General features: G+C 37.7%; 1 protein-coding gene across 1 annotated transcript in view; it reads right to left on the reverse strand.

Moving 5' to 3' along the window:
* The window catches only part of LOC131993246 (protein kinase C epsilon type-like), a 113,308-nt gene that overhangs the window by 40,011 nt on the left and 45,326 nt on the right, over nt 1–27,971 (reverse strand). The window contains exons 3-10 of the mRNA XM_059359051.1: nt 19,336–19,504; nt 17,386–17,420; nt 17,219–17,307; nt 15,022–15,154; nt 12,861–13,003; nt 12,176–12,272; nt 11,810–12,084; nt 10,094–10,267 (exon numbers count right to left, since the gene is read on the reverse strand). Coding sequence (XP_059215034.1) covers nt 10,094–10,267; nt 11,810–12,084; nt 12,176–12,272; nt 12,861–13,003; nt 15,022–15,154; nt 17,219–17,307; nt 17,386–17,420; nt 19,336–19,504 — 1,115 coding nt within the window. The remainder of the gene's footprint in view (nt 1–10,093; nt 10,268–11,809; nt 12,085–12,175; nt 12,273–12,860; nt 13,004–15,021; nt 15,155–17,218; nt 17,308–17,385; nt 17,421–19,335; nt 19,505–27,971) is intronic.

The following is a 27,971-nucleotide window of genomic DNA, read 5'->3' on the forward strand; positions in this document are numbered from 1 at the left end:
ATTAATCTTTTCAATTAATCAAGAGCACTGTGTCCTTTTTGTCCAGACAAATAGTAATGGTAATTATAATAATAATAATAATAATAGTAAAATAATCACTGCTCATCATGTTTTGTTAATCACAGTTGCTGCATTATAACTTTCCCTTTTTATTCTCCTAAGGAGAAAAAGAGACTCTTTCTCTACTTCTTTGCGGACAGCTCTGACCTCCATCTTACATGTGTTTTTCTCTCTCCACCTTCTTTCTCATTGGCTCCCTCTTCATCTCACTGTGAGGCCCCTCAATGGCTAATTTACTGTACCTGCAGCACAGCACTCTGTGTCCCAACATGTTGAGCTTTAGCACACATTCATATGCTGTACATACATATGTGATGATAAACATACAGGGGGCCTTTAGTTCATGTGAGAGTGTGAGATAAACTTTAGAAAAGTATCAAAATAATTATTTTGCATTTCAGCTGCTGGTTTTTGCTTAATTTATTATTAATTGCCCATTCATTACAGTTATGTATTATGATTTTTTTTTTGTATTTTATCATATTAATGTAATCTTAAATATTTTTTAAGCACCTCTATGTTTGAAGAAGCCTTTTGGTGACAAAGCCTTTGTACTCTGTGTGACCTATGTCCTACCTACACCCTCCCTCCTCGCTCTTCCCTCCACTCTCCCTCCTCGCTCTTCTTAATCGACTGTGGGATCGCAGTCGTTCCCCTATCGGCCTAATTACCGTCAAGAAATGTAAATAACATTATACAACAGTAGCGCCGGGCCTCATTCGGCTCCACACACACAGATGCACGGTGGGGAAGAGAAGGCAGGGAAGAAGAGAGAGAAAAGGAGAGAGAGAGAGAGAGAAGGGGTTCAGGTGGATTAAAACAGTGTGTTCTAGATGGGAGATTGACTGTATTTGTAATTATTAATTGTCTTTTTGAACAGAGCGAAGGGATGGTGATAAACGGTGAGGTAGAAGAGGTTTAAGTGAAGCAAAGAACAGAAGCTCCTGAGTGTTTTTTAATGAGCTGTAAGTGGTGAACATCAGAGGCAGCAGAGCAGCCAGAAACAGAAACAGGCCAGGTACATTAATGAGCCTTTGTTCTCTTCTTCTGAGGACACACGGAGACACATAGAAGGACACATAGAAGGACAGATAGAAGGACAGATAGTGAGATGGACAGAAGCAGAGGTGAAACAAAGCTCACTCCACATTCAGAGCATGTCTTTTAACATCTCTATGGTATATATAGTCGTTGATAAATGACATGGATGACTTCTTGGTGGAAATTAAATGAAAATCTTTAAACATAACCTTAAAAACGTCCTATTCCACCAGGCGTTTGATGAAAAATTCACTTGCTTTACTGTGTTGTAAAATTAGCATTTTCTTTACTTTTTCTGTTATGTCATTATTATTTTACTTTATAATGTTCAACATTATACTTACTATTATTATACTATACATTATATTATATATGAATAAATATATACTATTTTCTTCTACCAACTTATTGATTTTATTTCTTGTTTTGTTGTTTTAATCTGTTTTGTGCAGTTATAAGTCTTGCATTTATGCAACTATATTATTATTATTATTATTATAGCTTTTAAATCTATTTAGTTGTATTTATTGTCATTCTATTTTATAGTTGGTTCTTCTTTTTAATCTATTTTATGTTGTTCTTAGATCTAATTTTATTTCACATAAGGGTCAATTTTAGCCTTTAAGTGTTGGAACTGTGAAAAGAAACTGTGTTGTGAGTTTTATTTGTTTTACAATGAAAAATTTTGAAATATTAGTAGTGGTATCTTAAATTCTGAAGCTGAATTTTCATATATTCCATGACACCTTATGAGTTCATTTTGTTTATTTATTAGACTATAAAAGCTAAGAGAGCTTGTGGAACACAGCAAACTAAAAATAAGTACAACCAGTTCCGCCCTAATTACTACTATTTTACATTCTATGTTATATTCAGCAATTAGCAAATATATTAAATAGACCACCGGTGTGTGCGGCTGTCCTAAATTAACAGTATTAGTAATTACTAAGATTATTTTTCATGTTTTTGTAATGCTAAATACAGCAGTATGTAGAAGCTCTTTAACCAAAATGATATTTTTAATGCTAAAATATCATTACTATTGTTATCCACGAATCTTCAAATTTAAAACATGCATATCATGATATTGGCAATGTTCTTACTTCTTGATGCAGTGGTTAAAGTTGTTTTAATCACAAAAAGCTACTTACTCCCTGTCGCTGAACACATGCAGCTTTCAAAATAAGAGCACAGTGTGTTAACAGAATCCACCACAGAACTTACAAGAAGACTGTCAAAATAAGGTGCCTTAAATAAAACATACAAGAACCTTTATTCTCCTTTACAAAATTTCATTAAAATATGCCCCCGGAACCCCTTAATGGTTATTTTTATTATTTGCTCATACTCAAGAGTCAAGAGTACATTTTTTGCATTTGGCAACTGTTGAGATTAGCACTTCACACTACATTTTAGATTTTTTATTATTTATACAGACTAAAAAAAAATCATATTTTCTATATCTTTTTAAGTATTTCGTAATATCATCAAGAATATCGTTATCGCAAAAATAGCCTGCAATATCGTGATATTCTTTTAGGGCCATATCGCCCACCCCTACTTTAAATACTTTCAAAACACATCAGAACAGAATGTGCAGAGGTTTGAACCCAACACCATGATGGACCTACCGCAGCTACATTCAGCCTCTCACTGTGGCGTCATGGTAAGATGAGCTAATTCATCAGCACCGAGTCGATGTGGATCAGGGTGGCGGCAGGCTGACAGGAACCGGCGTTACGTAAGAGCTGAAGTGTGACAAGCTCTGTGTATGTGTGTGTGTGAGAGATTATATTCTGTATACAGGATCTATATGTGGGTTTGTTTACTGTGATCACATTGAGTCTGGAGTGGGTGAGGCTTGTGAGGCGGGTAGGCGGGGGATGAGGGTGGGGTCACTCCGCATATGGAATACACATCTATGTCTCTGATAAGGATCAAAGCAGTTACATAAGAGCCACAATCCCTTTGTTTTGTCCATGAACACACTCCCAATCACCCCTGACTGCCAGAGTGCATGTGTGTGTGTGTGTGTGTGTGTGTGTGTGTGTGTGTGTGTGTGTGTGTGTGTGTGCGCGTGTGTGTGTGTGTGTGCGTGAATGCGTGCATCAGACAGACAATTTCCCTAATGAAGAGAGAGAGAGAGAGAGAGAGAGAGAAGAAACAATAAAAATGTCATCTGAGAACACTGTCTATCTGTCCAGCCATCCTGCACATGTTTGTGTTTGCTCTGCAGGAAAATAACAGGAATAAATAAATTGAACAGGAGACGCCGTCATTAGACTTGCGCTTGCCAGAACAGCCTGAAAAAATAAACAAAAGATGCAGTTCGCTAAAATGAGTCCCTGAATAGGGCTGGGCGATATATCGACATAAAAGATTTATCGATATATGGAATTAGACCATACTGCATAAATCGATATAATTTAAGATGTAATATATATAGTCTAAATAATTTTATATATAATGCTGCCCTGACTAGGGTTTGTTACATTTAGTTATTTTGTAATGTTCGTTATTCTTTTCACATATAAATATATTTATTTCAGAAAAAGATTGGCCTATTTTATTTCATGGTCTTTTTTATTTAAGATATTTTTTTATTTAAGATATTTTTTTCATATCTTTCTTTTTTTTTTACCCAAAAGAACCCAGACCTATTTATCCTTAAAGGAACATTATGGGGGATATACCACAGACCTAGTGGACCACATAGAACACATTTATGATGTTTTTAAAAAAAATATTACCCCTAAATGTCAAAGATCTGTGATGTGACATATGTCTCACATTGGGCGTTTATGGTATTTATGTTTATGATATTTCTTATTTTAAAATAAAAAAAATGGACACTTTTTCTGCTTACAGAAACAAAAATTTACATTTTTCTTTCATTTATCATTTATCAAACATTTATCGAAATTGTGACGTTAATAGTGTGGTTTAACAACAAATAATTTTTCAGATTTGTTTTTAAGTAACACAATAATAATAAATCAATAATAAATAAAAACAAATAACCATTTGCCTTTTTGTTTGCGTCTCCATTATGTCAAAATTGTGACTTTCATTTGTTCAGAAATATGGTCAGAACAAGTTAAATGCAATAAAGGACACCCTATTAACAGATTAGAATTGTTAAATGGGTTTAAACTTAGCCTAGTAACAAAACATAAGCTTTTTGAAATTAGCTACTTTTTCACATTTCTGTTTCCAGTCACATTTTGAAGAAGTCACTTCTTGTCAAAGTCACATGACCACCACACCAGGGTGTTGAGTATACGTCGCTTAGAGATTTAATGAGTTAATGTGAAGCATGAAGCTGAATATGGGAGATTCTAGCAGACTGAAAGTGTTGAAAGTGTTACACAGGTGTCACCATGGGTTCTTATGGGTTAAAAAGGTACTCCTGTTGTTATACAGTATTTATGTTCACTTAAATAAACGGTTTCAATAAAATTACTTGTGACATGTCATATTTGGCTTTGACGTGGAATGAACATTTGCTCTCACTTTGTGATAAAAATATCAGGATATGTATCATTTATCGATATTCAGCCTAAATATATCGGGATATGACTTTTGGTCCATATCGCCCAGCCCTATCCCTGATGTGTCTGACTGATTTGCCATCCATCTTTCCACTTCTGTCTCATTTCGTATAAACCAGTCCAGACGTGTTTCTGGAGAAAAAACTCTCTAAATGACGGAACACATTTCTGCTGGCTCATCGAAACCTTTCACTGTGTTCCAACATGACGGGCAACGGTCTGATTGCATCAGAAGAATGGACAAAGTTGAAAGTGGTTTCAGATCTGCAGTGAGTGAAAGCCGGTGAGGTAATCTCATCCCTCCGGACAGTTTTTTGAAGTTTTGATTGTTGACGATTAGGTTTTGTCAGCAATCTTTCATTCAAAGAACAAAGAACCCGACTTTCCTCTGTGACACATCTTTAAGGTATTAAATATTTTGGTGATGTTGGTGTTAACAGCAGATGTGTTTTAATAACACAGGTGCCCGAGGTCTATTAAATATTTTGTCTACTCTGGAAAATAGTGACCTTAAAGGATTCATTGTCTCAAAACTGTTGTTAAGGATGAGAAAACACTCACCCATGTTACTACAATACTGATCTGATGTTCAAATGTTGCTGCATTATTACAATATTTCACCAACTTACTTTATTATTTTTATGTTGCAAACTTTAATTTAATCAAATAAAAAGTGTCTTTACTGATTCTGTTATTGAATTGATATGTAAGAAAATGATTATATTATTATTAACACTGTAAAATACTTTTTTTTACCAGCTTATTGATTTAATCTGTCTTTTTTTTGTCTTTTTAATTCGTTTTATGTAGTAGCATTTATTTAACTTTTTATTATTATTATTATTATTATTACTACAGCTTTTATATGAATTTTATTGTATTTTATTGTCATATATGCTTCATAATTAATATAATAATTATTATAATTATTATTATTAATGTTATTATACCTTTTAAATATATTTAATTGTATTTTATCGTCACATATTTATTATTATTATTATTACAGCTTTTATATTTATTTAATTGTATTTAATTGTAATATATTAATTATTATTATTATTATTATTATTATTACAGATTTTATATTTATTTAATTGTATTTTATTGTCATATATTTATTATTATTGTTATGATTATTATTATTATTATTATTATGATTAATAATAATAATGTTATTAGAACTTTTAAATATATATATTCAATTGTATTGTCATCATTTTTTTATTGTTTGTTTTTATTGTTATCTTTTAAATTAACTATTGCAGTTACTTTTTGGGAACAATTTTATCTTTTTTATTGTCTCACAAGCATTGGTCTCTAAATCCTATTTGTCTCTTCTGTTGTTTGTACTTGTTCAGTTTTATTATCAGCTTGTCGGTTATCTGTGAAGCACTCATGAAATAAAGTTTAATTGATTGATAATTTCATCATTGCACTCAGAGTATATTTGCTAAAGTAATAGTTCACAAACAGCTCAGACTGATGAAGGCCTGCAGGGAACTCTGAAACAAAACTTTGAACTTGAGTGTTTTGTGTCCATTATTCTTGACAAAAGGCTGCAAAAGTGTCTAAACCGTTGAGGCTTGACTTCACACCTGTGGAGCATCCTCTGACTCGAACTGCACCAACATGTGACCTGTTCCTTCAGCACGTCGTCAAACTGGAAAGAGTGCACACCTGTCCGTCGTAGCAGCATGTCGGTAAATGTACAGGGCCTCTATACGTTTCGCAACAGGAACACTTATGCAACATACGATAGACAAAACATACAGCGGCCTGGCGGAGCTGCTGGCGCGAGTGGCATACCACGCACGGGTGCCCTTTGTGTGTGGGTCTGTCATCGTCCACTTACTGTATGGACGGACAAATTAGCAAAGAAATGGAGATGATGAGAGGAGAGGACGGGGGGAAAGAGAAACTCAAGTGAAAGAAAATAAACTGAGGCAAAGCTGATGGCAGATGCTTTAGTAACCACTTCAGTGTTTGGAAGCTCACTGGAAACTGTTTCCAGTCTCAAAACATCCCTTTTTACAGCACAATTTTAATCAGTAATTATAGAACAGGGGGACTGAACTGAGGACAGATTGTCCCCCCCAGAGATGGGGGTGAGGTTGGAAGTGGGGAGACTTTGCTCTCGGAAGGCTGCTCACTGCAAAAAAAGATGTGTCTAAAAACAAGATAAAAACACTAAATCTGAGGGAAATGATCTTGCTGCATGGACAGATAATTGACAAATTAGTTGACAAATAATTGTCACATGAAACATGATTTCTTAAATTAAGATTATTAAATCTATAAAAAAGCATGTTGAACACTTAACATAAGAAATTAACTCTTAAAACAAGATAAATTAAAGCTGCAAGCAGCGATGAACTGGCCCGAGCAGAGTGCACTGACAATTATTTGGTTCTTACCAAGAAAAAAAACAAAAAACTTTAGAAGTGTTATCTTGTTTTAAGAGTTAATTTCTTATTTTAAGCATTCAACATGTTTATTTCTAGATTTAACAATCTTAATTCAAGAAATCTTGTCAAGTGAAATTATCTGTCCATGCAGCAAGATCATTTCCCTCAGATTTAGTGTTTTTATCTTGTTTTTAGACACACCATTTTTTGCAGTGCTGATCCAGATGGTGTGTGTCCAAGGCTGCTCAAGGACTGTGCTGCCCAACTGTGTCAACCTCTCCACAAGATCTTCTACCTCAGTCTACAGTTGAGGCGAGTGTGGGCACTGTGAAAATTGAAACTGTGTTGTGCCGGTACCAAAAATAAAATGTCCAGCTGAACTTAAAGACTACAGACCAGTAGCCCTCACTTCTCACATCATGAAGAATGATGGAATGGCTGATTCTACACCTACTGAGAGCTGAAGTCAAAGACAAACTCGACCCCCTGCAGTCTGCATTCAAACAACACATGGGAGTGAACACACTGTCCTCTACATGCTTCACCGTGCCCTTGCTCATCTGGAGGAAACTGGTGCTTATGTGAGAATCATGTTCTTTGATTTTTCAAGCACATTTAACACAACATACTCAAAAACAAGCTCACAGAGATGGGAGTGGATCTTTCCTTCATCTCCTGGATCACAGATTACCTGACAGGAAGACCACAGTATGTCAGGTTGGGGAACTGTGTTTCTGGGACATTAATGAGCAGCACAGGGACTCCACAAGGCACTGTTCTGGCTCCATTCTTGTTCACACTGTACACAGCGGACTTCAAATACAACTCTGAGTCCTGCCACATCCAGAAGTACTCGGACACTGCTATTGTGGCGTGTATCAGGAATGGACAGGAATCTGAATATAGGGATCTGATAAAAGCCTTCAGTGACTGGAGTCACAAGAACTATCTCCTACTGAACACCTCAAAGACTAAGGAAATGATCATAGGTTTCCACAGGTTCAAGCCCCCTTCAGCCAGTGAATACCTGTGGGGTGGACATGGAGGTGGTGCCAAGTTATAAGTATCTAGGTGCATACCTGGATAATAAGTTGGACTGGTCCCTAAACACAGACGCTCTCTACAAAAAGGGGCATAAAAAATGAATGCATCAAGTAATTTTGTTTTGATTTGATTTGATCTTGAGCTAAACTATCTCATGAAAAAAAGGAGAATCTGTGACAGATAAAATATTAATATTCAAGTTACACAAGAAATTAAAAGTACTAAATCTGAACTTCTGCAACAGAATTAAAATGAATAAATGAAAAAGATTAAAATGATAAAACATTATAAAAAACGTCATATTATCCGAACTCCTTTTTCTAACAAACAAAACGATACTCCAACTAAACTCAAATTGTGTCAATTTAATCAGGGGAACAACCAGGAAGATAACTGAAAGAAAATTAAATTAATGTACAAAAGCAAAGAAGGGATGTAGAGCTGGGTATTCAATTAAAAACGGCCTTTTAAAAATATATATGTATATACGGCTATCTCTCGGGAGGTGATTAAAGAACGTGATTAATTGTTAACATGCCACTGCTCGGGGCATATTTCAACTTTAAAGTGCTGCATTTTAATCTACAAAGTGGCCTGGCATTTTAATGCCTTTTATGTGGTAAATGTCAGAGGCTTGTTAATCTTCTTATTGAATTTGATTGGTTTTATTCAATTGATTCCTGCACCAACATCAGGAGTGAGAGGTTCAAACCGTTTTTTTCTCCTCGATTATTGTTTAATTTGAAGGATTTTCAGAGGCCTGAGGAGGTGAAGGAATCAGGTGTTTCACCAGAAAACAAGGCAAGCATTTGGAGAAAAGGAAGACAAGTTTGTGCAAAAGCTTTAAAGCATCATATTTATCATGGGACCCAATCCTCAGGCTGGAAACACAACAAATGGAGGTTCAAGATTCTAATGTGGTCCAATGGTGCCCCCTGGAGGTACACAGCAAGGTTAGAATAGTTGTGGATTTAATTTGTTTTTAGAGTGAGATTGCTACTTTTAATTAGTTTTTATTTTTGGGAAAATGCTAAGTTTTAGTTTAGTTTTGTTGTAATGGGGTATTTGTTGGGTGCCAGATTCAAAAAGGTCACAATAAATGTTGCCTTAATTTCCTTTGTCTGATCCATCTCAGCCCTAATAAGTTTATTAACCCTCTGGAGTCCACGAAAGCGCCGGAGCATGACTTCTTCATGACGTCACAACGTAAAATTGAAGCAGCATTGAGCCCTGCTGTCAGCTTTTATCTAGGTTATATAGGTTTTGGCTTTTCCAGATGTTTCTATGTCCAATTTAATGCATTAACCCTTTTTCAGCAAAGGTGGAAAAAAAACACCTCGAAGTGTATTAACATGATTTTACTTTTTTTGCAGATATTTTTCTAATTTAGCTTTGTGCATTTAGCATTTGTAATGCCATCTTTTGGGTTTACTGTTTTTTATAGTTTTGGGGGTTAGGGTTATTTCTTTGTTTTTATCTGTGTTTTTTGTATTTTTATTATGTTTTTGGTGTGTTTTGAGTGTGTTTGTATGTGTTTGGTTTGTTTTTCATGTTTTATATATTTTATGTCATGGTAAAGATTTTTAGGTGATTTATACAGAATGAAAAGGAGTCAAAACCCAACAAAATAGCTCCAAACTCCAAAGGGTTAAGTAATGTGAATGCTTAGACTTCTAAGGATTAAGTCATAAAACCAGATAGATGAAATAGATTTCATATCAACCAAAAAAGTTTATGTATGAAAAAAGTTGACAAAGACGAAAACGAAGGACATTTTCTCTATAATTTTAGTGAGTTTTATTTAGTTTTCTAACCACACAATACAGTTTCAGTTAGATGGTTGTTGGTTTTTGTTTTTATTTCAGTAAACGAAAATGTTTTTTCAATTCTAGTTTTCGTTATTTCGTTAACTATAATAATCTTGGTACACAGTATGTCAGCAAGTGAGCTCATGTGTGTTTTTGCGTGTGTGTGTGTGTGTGTTTGTACTTTAGTCTGGAAGCAGCAGAAGAGCTGTGTCAGGTACGGGTGTTTTCTGGCCAGGGCCAGGATGCGTTTCTCAGTCAGAGTGCAGTCTACGTCATCATCCTGCAGGATCACGTCTTTCTTCAGCACTTTGACGGCGTAAACCTCGTCGCTGCCTTTCAGCTCCGCCAGCATCACCTGGTCACATGACACACGTAACGGTCACAACACAGTCGACACCATGAACGCCACATCTGTGATAATATTTTCCACAAAGCTTAAACATCTCTCTGTCTTCTTTTTCATATTGTCCTTTTTCACTTTCCCTGTCTCTCATTTGTTCCTGTTTCCTGATCTGTCGTTGTTAGTGTATAACTATCATGTTTTTACTCACACAGAGGGACATGATCAATCAATCAATCAATCAATCAATCAATCAATCAATCAATCAATCAATCAATCAATCAATCAGTCTAACTTTGTAGTGATAGTTAGAAAAACATTTAATAACAATTAAAAGCTTGCACAGTCAGAACAAGAGCTGAGGAACTGAAGAAACACTTAAATCCCATCAATTTACTGTGAGGAGACACAGGATAAACTTATATATATACATTTATAAATAAACCTAAACAATAGAATAAATTAAATAGTTGAATAGATTAAAAAAGTAAATAAATAAATAGATGGACACAAAAAAAAAAACTTAAATGAATAAACAATCACCATAAAACCTAATTATAGACTGTACTAAAATAAATAAACATATATAGCTAATAAAGCTTGACTAAAACAATAAAAGACAATAATAAATAAACAGATAAAACTAAGTTAAAGCAGGTGAGACATGAGAGAGAGACGGCAGAAACACGCAAACTGAGGCTATATCTCATTAATTTACAGTGATGAAACACCAGATAACGTTACATAAATAAACCTAAACCATACTGCCCTACAAAGTCTAACTGCAGTAATACATTTTTGGTCAAAATTGAGTTATAACTAAAAATAAATTGAGAAATAATGATATAAAAATTGCTACAAAACTACAAAATCCAACTCAAAACCAAAGTAGGCCACAATAACACTTTGACTGTGATACAGTGTAGCCTTGAATTTCTTCATTGTGATGAAATAATGAAGACAAGAATAATAGAAATTTAAATTTTATCTGATAGGGAGATTATTATCTAGATAGTGATTACGTAAAAATGTGAGATAAAATTATATTAAGACCAAAATATAACATTATTTTATAATATTCAGTCTAAAATACACAAATCTTTGAATAGAGTTGTTGAACACGTTTTAACACACTTCAATTTGAAAATGTTTATTAACTGAAAACAAAATATAAAAGCTGAAAGAAGACAACAATATTGTAGTTACTGCACTGTTTGTGCATTACTATTAGAACCTTTTACAGCAAATCCAGAGTGCAGTAACTACATTATTGTTCTTTTTCGCTCATTTTTTTTCGGCCGTCCCATTCATTTCAATGCAAAATTTTTGGGCAGTTTTTCGCTTACGTCGCAGAAAAACAATAGAATCATAATTAATTTATTGTAAACATTGCTTTCCTTATTGTTATCTTTTTTAAAAAAAAACTTGCTTTGGCAATATGTACAGTGTTACGTCATGTCAATAAAGCCAATTGAATTGAATTGAATTTAATTTAATTTAATTTAATTGAATTGAGAGAGAGAGAGAGAGAGCAGAAAGACACAAACTGAGTGTCACCTTTCCGAAGCTTCCTTTCCCCAGAACTTTGATGAACAAAAAGTCGTGCAAATTCATCCTCTTGATTTCCGCAGCGATGTGACCTTTGACCTCTCCGTTCTCCCGGCCTCCTTCACCCTCCACCCCCCCACTGCCTCCTCCTCCTCCTCCTCCTTCATGGCTGTCCCCAGTTACGGCTACAACGGATGCAGGGGAGGAGATGGTTTGTTTCTTTTGCTCCTCTCCACGGTGGTCAAATGACAGAGCCTTCCGGATGTTCTCCAGCTCTTTTGCGTCTGGACAGAAAAAACAAGATAAGTTGTGGTGTGTTTGTTAACTTGGTTTCACGCAGGTTGTGTGTGATGTGAAGGCGAGGACTTCTATTACCCTGGTCACACGGTGAGGTGGGGGCGGACCGTGAGCGATCGTCTTCTGTCTTAGGCGTTCCTGATAGAGACTGCTGGGGGTCCTGACCCTGAGGGAGCTGTTAAACACATCTTCATCACTGATTTCTACTGGAGTTTATGTGTATTTTTGAGTGTGCACTGCAAAAAAGAGGGGTCTAAAAACAAGATAAAAACACTAAATCTGAGGGAAATGATCTTGCTGCATGGACTGATAATTTCACTTGACAAGATTTTTCTTAAATTAAAATTATTAAATATTATTATTTATCATTAAATCTAGAAATAAGTGTGTTGAACGCTTAAAATAGTTCAAAAATTAACTCTTAAAACAAGATAAATTAAAGCTGCAAGCAGCGATAAACAGGCCTGAGCAGAGTGCACTGCAAATTATTTGTTTCTTATCAGGATAAAGAAAAATTTATATGTAGAAGTCTTACATAATTTATCTTGTTTTAAGAGTTCATTTCTTATTTTAAGTGTTCAACATGCTTATTTCTAGATTTAATAATCTTAATTTAACAAATCTTGTCAAGTGAAATTATCTGTCCATGCAGCAAGATCATTTCCCTCAGATTTAGTGATTTATTTTGTTTTTAGACACATCTTCTTTGCGGTGTGCTCTAGATCTATTTAAATACTTTCAATGTATGAGTTGACTCTCTCACCTTTTTCCGCCTGTGGGAGCTGTTGGAGATCTTGTCTATTGTGACTCCGAGGTCAGAGAGGACTTTAGCGATTCCTCTGGCGTCCACACCGCAGTTAGGAGCTACGTTACTTTCACAGCGCCTGTGTACATTCACTTTACACACTGAGACACACAGACACACAGAATGAGCATGTACACACATTCAGAACAAACACTAGAATGGCTTTATATGAATGATAAAGAAGGGCAGATTTGCATATAGTCGGGCGGCATAGCTACCCTTTTGTTCATTTTGTGATAAAAGCACCAAATTTGGTACACATATAGCTTAATATATTTAGAAAAAGACTGGATATTGGGCCATCGCATATTCACATTCTGATGACCATGGCCAGCAATTTTCCAAAATGGCGGCCAGCTGTTAGAATTAGATAGAACCTGGGCCTCCAAGCTGCTGTTCACATGTTTACAACACCACAAATATTAATTACATAAAAGTTCAAGTAAAAATATGTTTTTTGACCATGTAAAACAATAACAAATTAAAGAAAGTGCAAGCAAATGGTGAGATAGCCTCTGCATGTTATTGTAATAAATGAACTCCTTGGCGTTCTGATGTTCTGTCCGCGGCACATTGGACTCATCGGCCAGCCGGCGGACTCATGTCATATCTATCTTATGAAACAATCTTATGAAAAAAGATCTAAGGAATCCATCTGTAAAAAGCATGCCTGGATATCATATCGGGAAGTTGATGTAATATGGTGAAAAGTGAGCCTATTTTAAAAAATGGCTGCCATGGCAACCAGGGTCTGAGTTTGTGATTGCCCAATATCCAGTTCTGTTTCCAATATATCTATCAACACATCTGCCAAATTTTCTTTTATCACAAAATGATCAATTGGTATGATATATTAAGCTATGCCGCCCACTAATACACACATACAACCTCACAAACACTTCACCTCCATACAGTGGTGGAAGAAGTGCTCCGATCCTTTATTTAAGTAAAAGTACTACCACTATCACACTGCAGAATTACTCCACTACAGTAAAAGCCCTGCATCCAAAATTTAGTGAAGTGAAAGTAAAAGCATCAAAATGTTCTTCAAGTATCAAAAGTTAAAGTACTTGTTATGCAGAATGGCCCCACTCGGATTGTTTTATGTTCTTAATATATTATTGTATTATTATTATTGATGCATTTGTGTAAGCTGCATTATTTCTCAATGTAGGGCTCATTTAAACTACAAAATATACCATTATGAGGTTGAAATGAAAAGCAAAACTTGCATAATTTATATATATGCTGCAGGCTGAAGAGCTGGATTGGACTTTGGTTTTATTTTGGGGGATTCAAGAATCCACTGCTACAATTTAGGAACTTTTTTTGTTGCCCTAAATCTTTTCCTGCTTGAATTCTTCAACATGAACATGGACAGCCTTTTAAATACATTGATAAGCATCTGCGTGGCAAAGAAATGAGGATTATCCTGGAGAAATCCAGGAACTTGAACCAGATTATTAAAATTAATGTTTAAAAAAATGTCTAATCACTTTAAATTGATAATATTTTTTATGTTAAATCTCGACCTGAAATATAACTAAGCTGTCAGCTAAATGTAGTGGAGTAAAAGGTATAAAGCTACATAAAAGTACCTCAAAATTGTACTAGTAAATTACATTACATTACATGTCATTTTGACGTTTTTGTCCAAAGCGACTTACAATAAGTGCATTCAACCTGATGGTACTAGCCTCAGACCACAGGAATCAAGTAAGTACATAACTTTAAGAGCTAACTGTCATCGCTAAAGGAGTGCTATATGTTAAAGAGGAAAGCAAAAAACAATAAGCAATCTTAAAGCAAAAAACAATAAACAAACTTAAAGCAAAAAACAATACCAGAAGCCAGAAGCCAGGTTAGATCCACAAGATTAATGCACTAAAATGTACTTAGTTACATTCAACCATGGCATATTTTGTCTCATTAGGTGAAAATTGTTGCCACCAAAGCGTGGGGACATTTTTCTGTCTGACCAACAGACAGAGGGCGCTCCAGAGCTACTGGTTGCAGCAGAAACTGATTTCTCTTTTCTACAGGTAGATATATCTGCATATGTTTGTGTACACTTCAATTAACTAATGCATTAATATTATTATTGTGTGTCTGCCCATACCTTTACACTGCAGCCCCTGTCGCAGCAGACCCCACAGCAGAGACCCACAGTGGTCGCAGAAGGTGAGAACTTTGAAGTTGTGGATGCTGAACTTGTGCGGCACGTTGACGCTGAACCTCTGGGAACCCACCGGCTGTAAGAAGCACAAGAGGACAGTGAGACAAACCTGCAAGAGTCTGGAGGTCTGGAGGTCTGGAGGTCTGGGCTCGCTGGAAACATGCAGGAATGTTTATGTTGCTTTGTCGCCACTGCTGACGAAATTCCTTTTTTGGTAATTTATGCTCTTTACTGACAGTTGACAATGACAAATGAGAGGCAGGAGAGAAGAGGAACAACAAGCTGAGCACAAAGAGGGAACGCTGCAGCTCTCACGTCTACATGATGTAACAATGTCCACGGTTCATATGATTTAAACGATCTGAAGCATAAACAAAAAAAAACTAAGACTAGTGGTCGACCGATACAGGTTTTTTTAAGCCCGATACCGATTATTTTGACATCAGTCTTAACGATCCCCGATATGTGCTGCAGATTTTTTTGGCCGATTCTTGAAGCCGATATTGCCTTTTCTCCCTCCATTTATATGATAAAAATGACACAATGATAACAAATGTTACACAAGTCTCAATTTAAACAAAAAAAGGAACACTCATTAACAAAACATATTAACAGTTGGATATCAAACAATGTGTATGTTGTTCTAGGCCTGGAGGTGGTGGCGCCTCAGATGATCCACATATTTGATGTGTTTTCTTTTTTCCGGTATCAGCAGCAGCTCACCAGAGAATGGCAGATGTTGCACCGAGCCTTGCCTGCTGTTGGCTCAGTGAAATGGGCTAACTGATCGGCGAACGCACGCACGTATGGGCTGATGCCGTTACAAGTAAAAAACGCAAATATCGGCTGATATATCGGTCTATCTCTAACTAATACCAATCAATAGTTATAGATCAGTACCTCTCCTCTAGGCTTGATTACTGTAACAGCCTGCTCATCCGTATACCCAATAAACACCTTCAGGAACTGTGCTGCCTGAACTCTGATGAAAACCCACAAATACAACCACATCACCCCCATTCTACAGAACCTACACCGGCTTCCCATAACCTCAAGAATTCAATACAAGATCGCCCTCATCACCCACCTTTGCATCTACAGCAACGCCCCGCAACACCTCAAAGACCTCCTCACCCCTCACTCCTCCACCCGTAACCTCCGCTCCCAAGGTATAAACCTCCTCCATCAGCCCCGCACACGATTCCTCACCATGGGAGACGGAGCCTTCTGCTCCGCTGTCCCCCACATCTGGAACTCTCCCTGAACATCTACCACAACCCCACTCTGTGGACACTTTTAAAAAAGGGCTTCAAAAATGAATGCGTTAAAAAAATTTACGTACTTATTTTTGCACCGCGGAACATTTCTCACTGGATGAGTTTCAGGGGGACCGATTATACTGGAGCACCAACTAGTGTTCATGAGTTCAGACAACAACAAACCACAGTGAACATGAAAGAAGAAGCTGATGAGACCTTTGGTTGGCCCCGTGGATGATGGGACATTTAGTTACTAAAAACCAACGGATGGAAGCGTCGATAAGAGCATGGTTGTGTTGCTATGCAACAAGGAATTCACATATCACCGCAGCACATCCAGCCTCCAGTATCACCTCAATGCAAAACACATAGCAGCTAGCGGCTAGTGTGGTAGCTAGCGTGGATTGTGTTTTACTTAAAAAAAACAAAGTATTATAGTTTACAGAAGGTCTACCTACCTATAGGCTACCTGGATTTATGAAATGTACTATATTTCTAAATATGCTATTGCTACACTTAATGGCAAAAATTGCACTGGTCTGTTGGACTTGAACAAAAATAAACAATATTTTTGTTGCTTAAGCGTATGTATTCAGTCATTATTCAATGGTATACTAAAAATCCAGCCTCTAATTAATTAGATTCATTTTTTTAATCGAGTCCCAGCCCTAGTTTTTATTATTGTCTCTGCACCTTAATCTCCACCTTTAGCTGGTTTCTTTAATGTACTTTATTACCTGTGTCTTTATCTACCGCTGATTTTAACGTGTCTTTTTTTGTTTGTTAATTTTGTTTCTCTTTTCTGTAGCACTTTGAGATGACTTTATGAAAAGTGCTTTACAAATAAAATGTATTATTATTATGATTATTATTATTATTACCTCCTCCACTGTGTCCTCCTGCTTCTTCATCCCTGCACACTTGGTAATGATCAGCTCATGGCAGCGCTTATGGACCACACAGGTACACACTGCAGGAGGAACACACACATTAAAAAGGGAATTTTGAGTGTTTTAAGTGCCTCCAGTTGAGAAAGTTGTCATCTTACCTTGACACTGGTAGCCCTGCTTTCCTAAGACGCCCCTGGAGGAGACACACAACAGGTGTGAGAAAATAAACCTCAGTCCTTTGTACTTTTTATTAAAAACATTTTATTTATTTTACATCATAATGAAATGTATTTTTCTCTGTAATGGCACAACTGAGTTTTGCAGTGTATACAGCAATGCATATGAGCTGTAAAAATGTTTAACTAAGACTTTGTTCCTCTGTATGGTGCAGCATATTTTTGCTCATTTTGCCTCAGAAACCCTGAACACTGGAGGACTTGAGCAAACACGGTTTCCTTGTGAATCTCTTTCCACATCAAACGTTTTTTCAGAGTGGAGCTGAGAGCGAGCGGAGCACCGAGGCCACATGGTTTCCATGTGAGTGACGCTGACACAGTTTGTTGGGATGGAAACAAACACAGCTTGCTTTGTTTATGACTCCACACTTCACAGCATCCACTGTGTTCACATGTAAACACGGCTGCAGCAGGTTTTTGGGAGAAATCAGGTTCAAATGCACTTTTTGCCTTGCAAGCAGAAGCCTGGTTAATGTAAAAACTGTGTTTACATGCAGCAAACCTTGCATTATTTATATATATATATATATATATATATATATATATGCTGCAAGCCGAAGAGTGTTTTGGACTTTGGTTTTATTTTGGGGATTTAAAAGGATGCACTGCTACAAAGTCAAAGTCAAATTTATTTATATAGCACATTTCATACGGCAGGCGTAAACTCAATGTGCTGAAAGTAAAAATCATACATGACAGAAATATACAATATACATACACTAAGCATTGCATTAACATTATATATATAACAGATAAAACAAAACCATAAAATAATGTGACATACATAAAACATATGATACAGCATAAACAATGAGGGAAGAGTAGGGTAAGAGGTAGTGGTATTATCATTGTTAAAAGAAACAACAATAGTACTGGTTTTAACCCTTCATCAGGCGAAGAACCGTATTTGGTAACTTCAGCGGATATCCAAAATAAAAAAATTTCGAGAAAAAAGTTGCAAATTTGTAATGCAATTTTTTGTGTTTACTGTTTTTTTTTTGTTTTTTTGTAGTTTCTTTGTGTTTTTATCTGTGTTTTTTGTAATGTCTTTGTGTTTTTTATCCGTGTTTTTTGTCATTTGTGTGGTTTTTTTGTATTTTTATTATGTTTTTGGTGTGTTTTGAGTGTGTTTGTATGTGTTTTTTGTAATTTTGTGTGTGTTTTTGGTTAGTTTTTTCGTGTTTTATGTGTGTTGTTTGTATATTTTTGTGGTCATATAGGTGAGGTTGTGCTGTCATGGTAAAGATTTTAAGTGGTTTATACAGGCAGAATGAAAAGGAGTCAAAAACCAACAAAATAGCCGAAGTAATGTGAATGCTTAGACTTCTAAGGATTAAAAGAGCCTTTCACCCTTTACCTAACTAAAAGCTTGAGAAAAAAGATGTGTTTTTAGTCTGCTTTTAAAGGAAGACACTGTTGTAACAGACCTGAGTTCCTGTGGTAAAAAATTCCAGAGAGTAAGAGCATAATGACTGAAGGCACCATGAGCTGCTTTAGTGTTTATTCTGGGTGAGGAGACCTTTATTTGATGATTTCAAGGATCTGTCTGGCGTCTATTCAGAGTTATGAACTTTATTTTAGACTTCTGCCCTAAATGTTTCCCTGCCTGAATTCTTCGTCATGGACATAGACAGCCTTTTAAATGCCTTGTTAAGCATCTGCATGGCAAAGAAATAAGGGATTATCCTGCAGAAATTCAGGCACTTGAACCAGATTATTAAAATTAATGTTTAAAATGGGCATGTCTGTATACTCCAAGTGTTATTTTACATTTCTGTGTCTGTTTGACGAACTGGGACATCCTCGTTGTGCATCAACACTGTTTTGGTGTTTGTGAATGTGTGAAAACATATAATGAGTGTGTGTCCTCACCAGATGAAGTCCCTGCAGTGGGAGCAGTAGGTGGGCTGTCTCAGGTAGGTGGCCATGAACTTGTGTCCATTGACCTGGTGGACCCGGCGGCGGACGGCGCCCTGACGCTTCCTGGGACGCATCCGCTGCCGAAACACACGCTCCTCATTCTCAGGGGAACCTGCTGGAGCTGCACACACACACACATGCAACAATAAAACATAAATAAAACATCAGAGCACAGAGTGACAGTATGGGCGTTGTAACAAATATATGGAAAAATATTTTATTTGTTCTAAAAATTTATAATATTGAGGCTTTCTACTGTTCACTGAATCAAGGAGTTAACCCTCTGGTGTCTCCAAAAGCACCAAATCCAGACTTCTTCATGACATCCAGACTAGAAAACAAAGCAGCGTGGAGCCCTACTGTACATTTACCTCTAAAGTTCTGGCTGTAAACTCCATGAGGCCAGTTTCAGTTTGATGATGATATACCAAGTAAAACTGGAGACAAGCTCAAATATATTTTGTATAAAGTGATAGAACTGGATGTAAGCCTCTTATATGTTATATTTGGAACCTTTGTTCACATTTAAAATTCTTTATTGAGCATGATAATGTTTTGAAAGTAAAAAAAAGATTCAAAATCACATTTTATGTGGGACTAAAGGACTAAAAAATGACACAAAATGACCAAAAACGACACAAAATAACCAAAAAGACACAAAATGACCAAAAAAAAAACACAAAAAGACACAAAATGACTAAAAGAAAAAGACACAAAATGACCAAAAAAGACACAACAAAAGACACAAAATGAATACAAAAGACTAAATGACCAAATAAAGACACAAAATAACAAAATAAAGACACAACAAAACACACAAAATGACTAGAAAAGACACAAAATGACCAAAAAAAGACACAAAATAACTAAAAATGACACAACAAAAGACACAAAAGGACCAAAAAATACACAAAATGACCAAAATTGTTATGCTAAACACACAAGACACAAATAAAATAGAGTGACACTAGAATAAAAACCAGAGTTGGATGACAGGATGACATACAATCACAAGATCACATTTATGTTGATTTTTCTTTGTTTCTTTTTGGTTCAAAATGTTGATCCAGTAAGTCAGAATAAAAAAATACATTATTATTAGGTCATACAGGTGAGGTTGTGCTTAAAAAAAATATATACCAACATGGCATTCAAACATTTTTTTAAGTGGTGTATACAGGCAGGATGAAAAGGATTCAAAATTGGACAAAATAGCCCAAAGACTCCATAGAGTTAAATGAGCAGGAGTTGGTGCATGCACTTACACCGTGTCACCACTAGGTGGCGGTGGTACCGTGTGGCTGAGAGTGACAGAAGCAGCATCAGTGACAAATTAAACACACTGCTCTTTTCTTATTCACACAGTCAGTCAGTGTCTGTCTTTGTCTCTGCTGCTCGTTCTGTTGCTGTGTGTTTAATCACCGAGGGTTTCCCCAGCGGAGCAGCACAGATTTCAATTACTGCCTAACACTGTGTTAATTACACACACACACACACACACACACACAACCTGGGGCGAGCAATTGAGATCGAGAGGGAGGGGTTACTCTTTGATGTCATGTTAATTAAGTATTGCATGAATTCATTATGTCTGAGTCATAAGACAAATAAACACGTGTCCACAAACAGCTGAGGGTTAACCTTAAAAGGTGTAATACGTAACTTTTACATATTACATTTTCTAAAAACAACTAGAGCTATGTAATTCATTTTGTTAAATTGTACACAAAATAATTATCCCAAATTTTCCAAAAATGTTCAAACCAAACATGTAATTTAATTGCAACTGTCCATTACTGTTTATTCGTCATACATTTATTTTTGTCCAGTTTTAAGCCACATTATTACGATAGTCTATTCAGATCCTGTTTGTATTTAGTCATTAACAAATGTAGTCCCTTCAGGACATTCTGTCAGAAACACTGATATTTAACAGCAAACTGCTTTATTCACTTTAAACGTTGTAGACTTTGTAATGATTTCAGTCAAAAGCATTTTTTTAAATTGTTTTTCAAACATTTTTTTTATCTTTATCTTTTGTGGTAGGTTTTGTTCAAAATCAATTTAATAAGATAATGCTATACTAAATAATATCTTAATAAGTTTATTGTTGTGATATAAATACATGAAGAAACAATGAAGGAGCACTATATTGAATCTATATATAGACTAGGGCTGGGCGATATATTGATATTAAAGTTATATGGATATATTTTTAAATGTGATATGGAATTAGACCATATCGCATATATTGATATACAGTCATGGAATAAATGATCAGACCACCCTTGTTTTCTTCAGTTTCTTGTTCATTTTAATGCCTGGTACAACTAAAGGTACATTTGTTTGGACAAATATAATAATCACAACAAAATCAGCTGGTCTAACAATTTTTTCCTTGACTGTAGTTCAAATTTGTAGTGTGATCCTCCAGGCAAGCTGCAGCTTTTATTTAAGATTTTTTTTTATTTAAATGTGCACTTTATGTAGCTTTGTTTTTTTTTTTTTAAAAGGTCCTCCTGTTGTTATACAGTATTTCTGTTCACTTAAATAAACAGTTTCAATAAAATCACTTGAGACATGTCATATTTGACTTTGACTTTGAACATTTTCTCTCACTTTGTGATGAAAAATATCAGGATATATATCGTATATCGATATTCAGTCTAAATATATCGGTATATGACTTTTGGTCCATATCGCCCAGCCCTAATATACACGGTCGCCCATAAAATTGGAATCATTTTGTTTTCGGACACAATCCTCTGTTGATTGTGGTTTCATTTTCATTGTGATGTGTTTGCAAGAGATTGATTAATAAAGCTCTGAGAAGGTCTGTCAAAAATTAATCACATCGTCACAATCATTTCATGGAAAGAGGTAAAGAATATTCCAACTGTATGAGCAACAGTGTCATTTTAACCAGGTAATAAATACATTTTGCGGAGTGATCTAACCCTCAGCATTACAATTTACCAATCAAATCTGAAGACAAAGTTGAATGCATTTGGGATTTAGCTGAGTCCCACTGAGTCCCTGAGCTGCACAGGATGTTTTTACCTCAACAGCAGCAGCAGCATTAACAGTTTCACTGGGCCACATCCTGAATAATGACAGTTTATTTAGTTTGTGTCCCAGAAGCACTGCAAAAAGGTGTGTCTAAAAACAAGATAAAAACACAAAATCTGAGGGAAATGATCTTGCTTCATGGACAGATAATTTCACTTTAATTAAGATTGTTAATTCTAGAAATAAGAACGTTGTATGCTTAAAATAAGAAATTATCTCTTAAAACAAGATAAATTATCTAACACTTCTAAATCTAAAGTTTTTTTTTATCTTGGTAAAAAAAATAATAATATGCAGTGCACTCTGCTCGGGCCAGTTCATCACTGCTGGCAGCTTTAATTTATCTTGTTTTAAGAGGAAATTTCTTATTTTAAGTGTTGCTTTAACATGCTTATTTCTAGATTTAATCATCTTAATTTAAGAAATATTGTCAAGTGAAATTATCTGTCCATGCAGCAAGATCATTTCCCTCAGATTTAGTGTTTTTATCTTGTTTTTAGACACACCTTTTTTGCAGTGTACAGCAGATTACTGAACATGTCAGACAGACATGTTGGGTGGTTTCTCCATGTATTGATCCATCAGGAGCAAAGCTTTCCACTAACTACTAGCTGCACTGATATGAAATCTGCTGAGGATATTAATGTTATTTATACTAATGGCCTTTCCTCTGACAGGTCAAAACAATAACTCACCCACATGAAAAAGCATCCTAATCAAATGGACACCAACTATGTTGTGTTAAATTCCTCTCTCCTGTCATGCTCTGTGTCCTCACTCGTACTCTTACAGACCCTTTGCCATTCGCCATCACCATCACCTAGCAACTGAAGTCTGCTGCCTAGCAACAGTAGGAGATTTAGCGTCGTCCACTGGGGAGGGTTTAGGGGTGGGGGGGTGATAGACATGCTGTTCCTCTGTGGTGTCCTCATCACAACCCCAACAGTGAAAGTAAATAACTCAATGTTCTGACATAAACAATTAGCTTCTAAACCTTTATTAGCACCTTTAACCTCAACCTCAATGGTTGGCAGAGATCCATGATGGCGGCGCGAGTACAACGCGAGGCTCAGTGTCTCTCCAGATTCTGCAAATCAGTAGTATTCTGTCTTTTTGTTTCAAGTCTGTTCACTCAGAACAGTATTGCACATATCACCTATAGCCAACAAGAGCTCCTGGACATTCGTGCTCATAATGTGCACACTTTTTTCGGCGATCTTCGGCTCATACCGGAGGTCGCCAAATCATCGGAGGCTACCAACCCAGATTCGCCGACCGGAAGCGCTCGCAGGCGGCGTCGAGACCGTAAACAAAGGCGGGGGAAGAGAGGAGGGCTAAGGGCTAAGCTAAGTCTAACTCCTCATCGGCTGTCACTACCCAGCATTTTCCTCGCCAATGTCCGGTCTCTGTCAAACAAGATGGATGAGCTGCGGCTGCGGATCATCTCCCACAACTGGATTAAGGACTGTAACATCATGATCTTCACCGAGACATGGCTCAACAGTGGCGTCCCCGATAGCGCGATTGAGCTATCGGGGCGCTGCGTACTCCGGGCGGACAGAACGGCTGATGACTCCGGCAAGACCAAAGGTGGGGGACTGTGCATTTATGTAAACAAAGCTTGGTGCACGGACACTGCTACTATTGAGAGTCATTGCTCTGCTAACCTAGAGTTTCTCATGGCTAAGTGTAGACCCTTCTATCTACCCAGAGAGTTTACATCCACTGTTGTGACTGCAGCCTACATCCCCCCAGATGCTAATGCCAAACATGCCATGAAAGAACTGCATGCTGCCATTAGCAAACAACAAACTCTGCATCCTGAGGCAGCCTTTATTGTTGCTGGTGATTTCAATCACACCAGCCTGAAGACTGTACTCCCCAAATTCCACCAGCACGTCTCCTGCCCCACCAGAGGAGACAAAACCCTGGACCATGTCTACACCAACATGGCTGAGGCTTACAAAGCCACCCCCCTCCCCCACCTCGGACAATCTGATCACCTCTCTTTGTTTCTTCTTCCCAAATACACTCCACTCATCAAACGTGTGAAGCCCGCTGTAAAGACTGTTAAAGTGTGGCCAGAGGGAGCAGACTCGACACTTCAGCAGCGTTTCCAGAAAACGGACTGGAGTGTTTTTGCCACTCAGGCCACCCTGGACTCACACACGGACATTAACATCTATGCTTCTTCTGTTCTGGACTTTATAAGCACCAACATAGACAGTGTCACCACCCAAAAACTAATAACAACATTCCCCAACCAGAAGCCATGGATGAACCGGGAGGTCCGCCTCCTGCTGAAGGCACGTGACACTGCTTTTAGATCTGGTGATGATCAGGCCTACAGCGCATCCAGAGCCAACTTGAAGAGGGGCATTAAGAAGGCCAAGCACAGCTACAAGCTACGGATCGAGGAGCACTTCACCAATTCCGACCCCCGGCGCATGTGGCAAGGCATCCAGGCCATTACAGACTACAAAACCACCAACACCACCCCACAAACAGACGGTGTCTCCCTGTCAGACGAACTTAACAACTTCTATGCTCGTTTTGACAGGGAGAACAAGGAGGCAGCCATCAAGGCTGTGCTCCCTGCAGACCACCAACCACTCACACTCTCCCCCGCTGATGTGTGTGCTGCACTGAGCAGGACCAACGCACGTAAGGCTGCTGGCCCAGATGGCATCCCCGGACGTGTGCTCAGGGCCTGTGCTGGACAGCTGACCGACGTCCTGACCAACATCTTCAACCTGTCCCTGGCCCAAGCAGTTGTCCCCACGTGCTTCAAGACCACATCCATCGTGCCTGTGCCGAAACACTCAGCTGCTACTAACCACAACGACTTCCGCCCCGTTGCACTAACCCCCACCATCACAAAGTGCTTCGAGAGACTGATCCTGGCTCACCTCAAAACCAGCCTACCACCCACCCTGGACCCTTTCCAGTTCGCCTACCGCCAGAATAGGAGTACTGATGACGCCGTCTCCATTGCACTTCACTCCGCCCTCTCCCACCTGGACAATAAAAACACCTATGTGAGAATGCTGTTCATTGACTTTAGTTCAGCATTCAACACCATCATCCCCTCCAGTCTCATCACCAAGCTGTGCAACCTCGGCATTAGCTCCTCTCTCTGCAACTGGATTCTGGACTTTCTGACCAACAGACCTCAGTCTGTCAGGTTAGACAACCACACCTCCTCCACACTCACCCTGAACACTGGTGTCCCACAGGGCTGTGTGCTGAGCCCTCTCCTCTACTCCCTCTTCACCCACGACTGTAAACCAGTGCATGGCTCCAACATCATCACCAAGTTCGCAGATGACACAACTGTGATCGGTCTCATCACCAACAACGATGAGACAGTCTACAGGGAAGAGGTCCAGCACCTGGCGACCTGGTGCACTAACAACAACCTGGCCATAAACACCAAAAAGACCAAGGAGATCATCGTGGACTTCAGGAGAACCAACAGAGGCACACACACTCCCATCCAGATCTACGGAGCTGAGGTCGAGCGTGTCTCCAGCTTCAAGTTCCTGGGGGTCCACCTCTCCGATGATCTTTCCTGGGCTCTGAACACCTCCGTCCTCATAAAGAAGGCTCACCAGCGGCTCTTCTTTTTGAGGAAAATTAAGAAAGCCCATCTGTCTCCTCAAATCCTGGTGAACTTTTACCACTGCACCATTGAGAGCATCCTTACCAGCTGCATCACAGTCTGGTATGGTAACTGCTCCGTCGCAGACCGGAAGGCGCTGCAGAGGGTGGTAAAAACTGCCCAGCGCATCACCGGTTCACCACTCCCCACCATCGAAGCTGTCCACACCAAGCGGTGTCTGCGGAGGGCACGCAGCATTGCCAAGGACAGCTCCCACCCTGGACACAAACTGTTTACCCTCCTCCCCTCCAGGAGGCGCTACAGCTCCCTGCGCTCCAGAACCAGCAGGTTCAGGAACAGTTTTTTCCCCTCAGCTGTCACCCTCTTGAACACTACACAGAGGTGACCCACCTACTGTCCTGTATCTGCCCACATTAATGAATATTTTTGACTATTTATGACCATGACCTTATTTATTACCATCCATTCATCTACCTGCACTGCTGCTTACTGTACATATCTCTACTGTATATATTTCTATAACTGTATATATCCTATAGCATATTCAATACATACCTGCACTATATTTATACTCTGTGTTCATATGTAAATACCCTGCACTTTACTACTCTGCACTTCTGGTTAGATGCTAAACTACATTTCGTTGTCCTAGTACTTGTACTCTGTTCAATGACAATAAAGTTGAATCTAATCTAATCTAATCTAATCTAATCTAACACTAACAAGACTAAAATTCTGACATCTGGAAGCAAATACTGACAGTCCCATATCTGTGGAGACGGACCAAAGACAGACAATAAGCAATGTGTAGGGTTGGAAAGGGCTGGAACATTTTCAGAAAATTGTCGGTAAATTTCCAGAAACTTTCCATGGCCAGTTAAGATGGGGAATTTTGGAAATATTCCAATTCGGAACCTTTCCATGGGAATTGTGAAAATTTGTGGGAATTGACAGGAAAATTGTGGTAATTTAAACAGACTGTATCATATCCAAACATAAATATAAATATTTAGTTTTGTCCTACGTTCACTGTTTAGGGCCAACCTTCAATTTTGTGCATTTCTGGTTTATTCCCATACATTCCTGTTAATTTTCATGGAAAGTTTCTGCTGGTGTGTGTACACTATGATGAGATTCTTCAGAGATTTCAAACAATTAATACTAGTAATGTTATGATACTATATTATATACAAGGAGCACACGTGCAACAAGCATTCCTTTTCAAGTATTTTGAAAAGGAGTGTGCGCGCTTACGCAATATCATTGATCCGAGTGTTACATCTCCCTTTTTCAGAAATCTTCCTGCATTTTTATTATGGGAGCCAATGAGGCTGTTGGTGCGTGTTGGTGGCACATCTGTGCGTCTTCCGCCCAAACTATAACTCTGACAGCTTTACCAGAGGATTGGGAGTGAGAAGACAAATTTTCCTATGTTTCCATGTATAAATTATTTCTGTAGAGTGGAATTTGCGGCCTGGAGCGCAGTTTTCAAATTTATTTTTTGAAACATTTTTTCTCTCCCTCTACACTCTGGCGATGATGTCACACACTGTGACATGAACATTTCATGCAATACACACCCATTATAATCTCAGAATTTCTCCAAAAATGATCATGGTCATTGAACAGGGATTGATAAAAAACTATAGGACCTATCGAAACGTGGATTAATAAACCAATACACAAGACTTGTGTCTACTGTTTAAAGTTTAAATGGAGTCTCTAGGTGAAATTATGCTGGAGAAGTAGATGTTTAAAAATCTCCAATTATTGTTGTCAATGCAAAAATTTTGGGCAGTTTTACAGCTATTACTGTACCAGTGCTCCTTGGAATTGCCCCGTGGCCCTAATAACATAAAGATAAAGAAGAGTTTCTTATAACATAAAGCTTTCTCAT

Source organism: Centropristis striata, chromosome 20 (genome assembly GCF_030273125.1).
Source record: "Centropristis striata isolate RG_2023a ecotype Rhode Island chromosome 20, C.striata_1.0, whole genome shotgun sequence".
Classification (NCBI taxonomy): Eukaryota; Metazoa; Chordata; class Actinopteri; order Perciformes; family Serranidae; genus Centropristis; species Centropristis striata.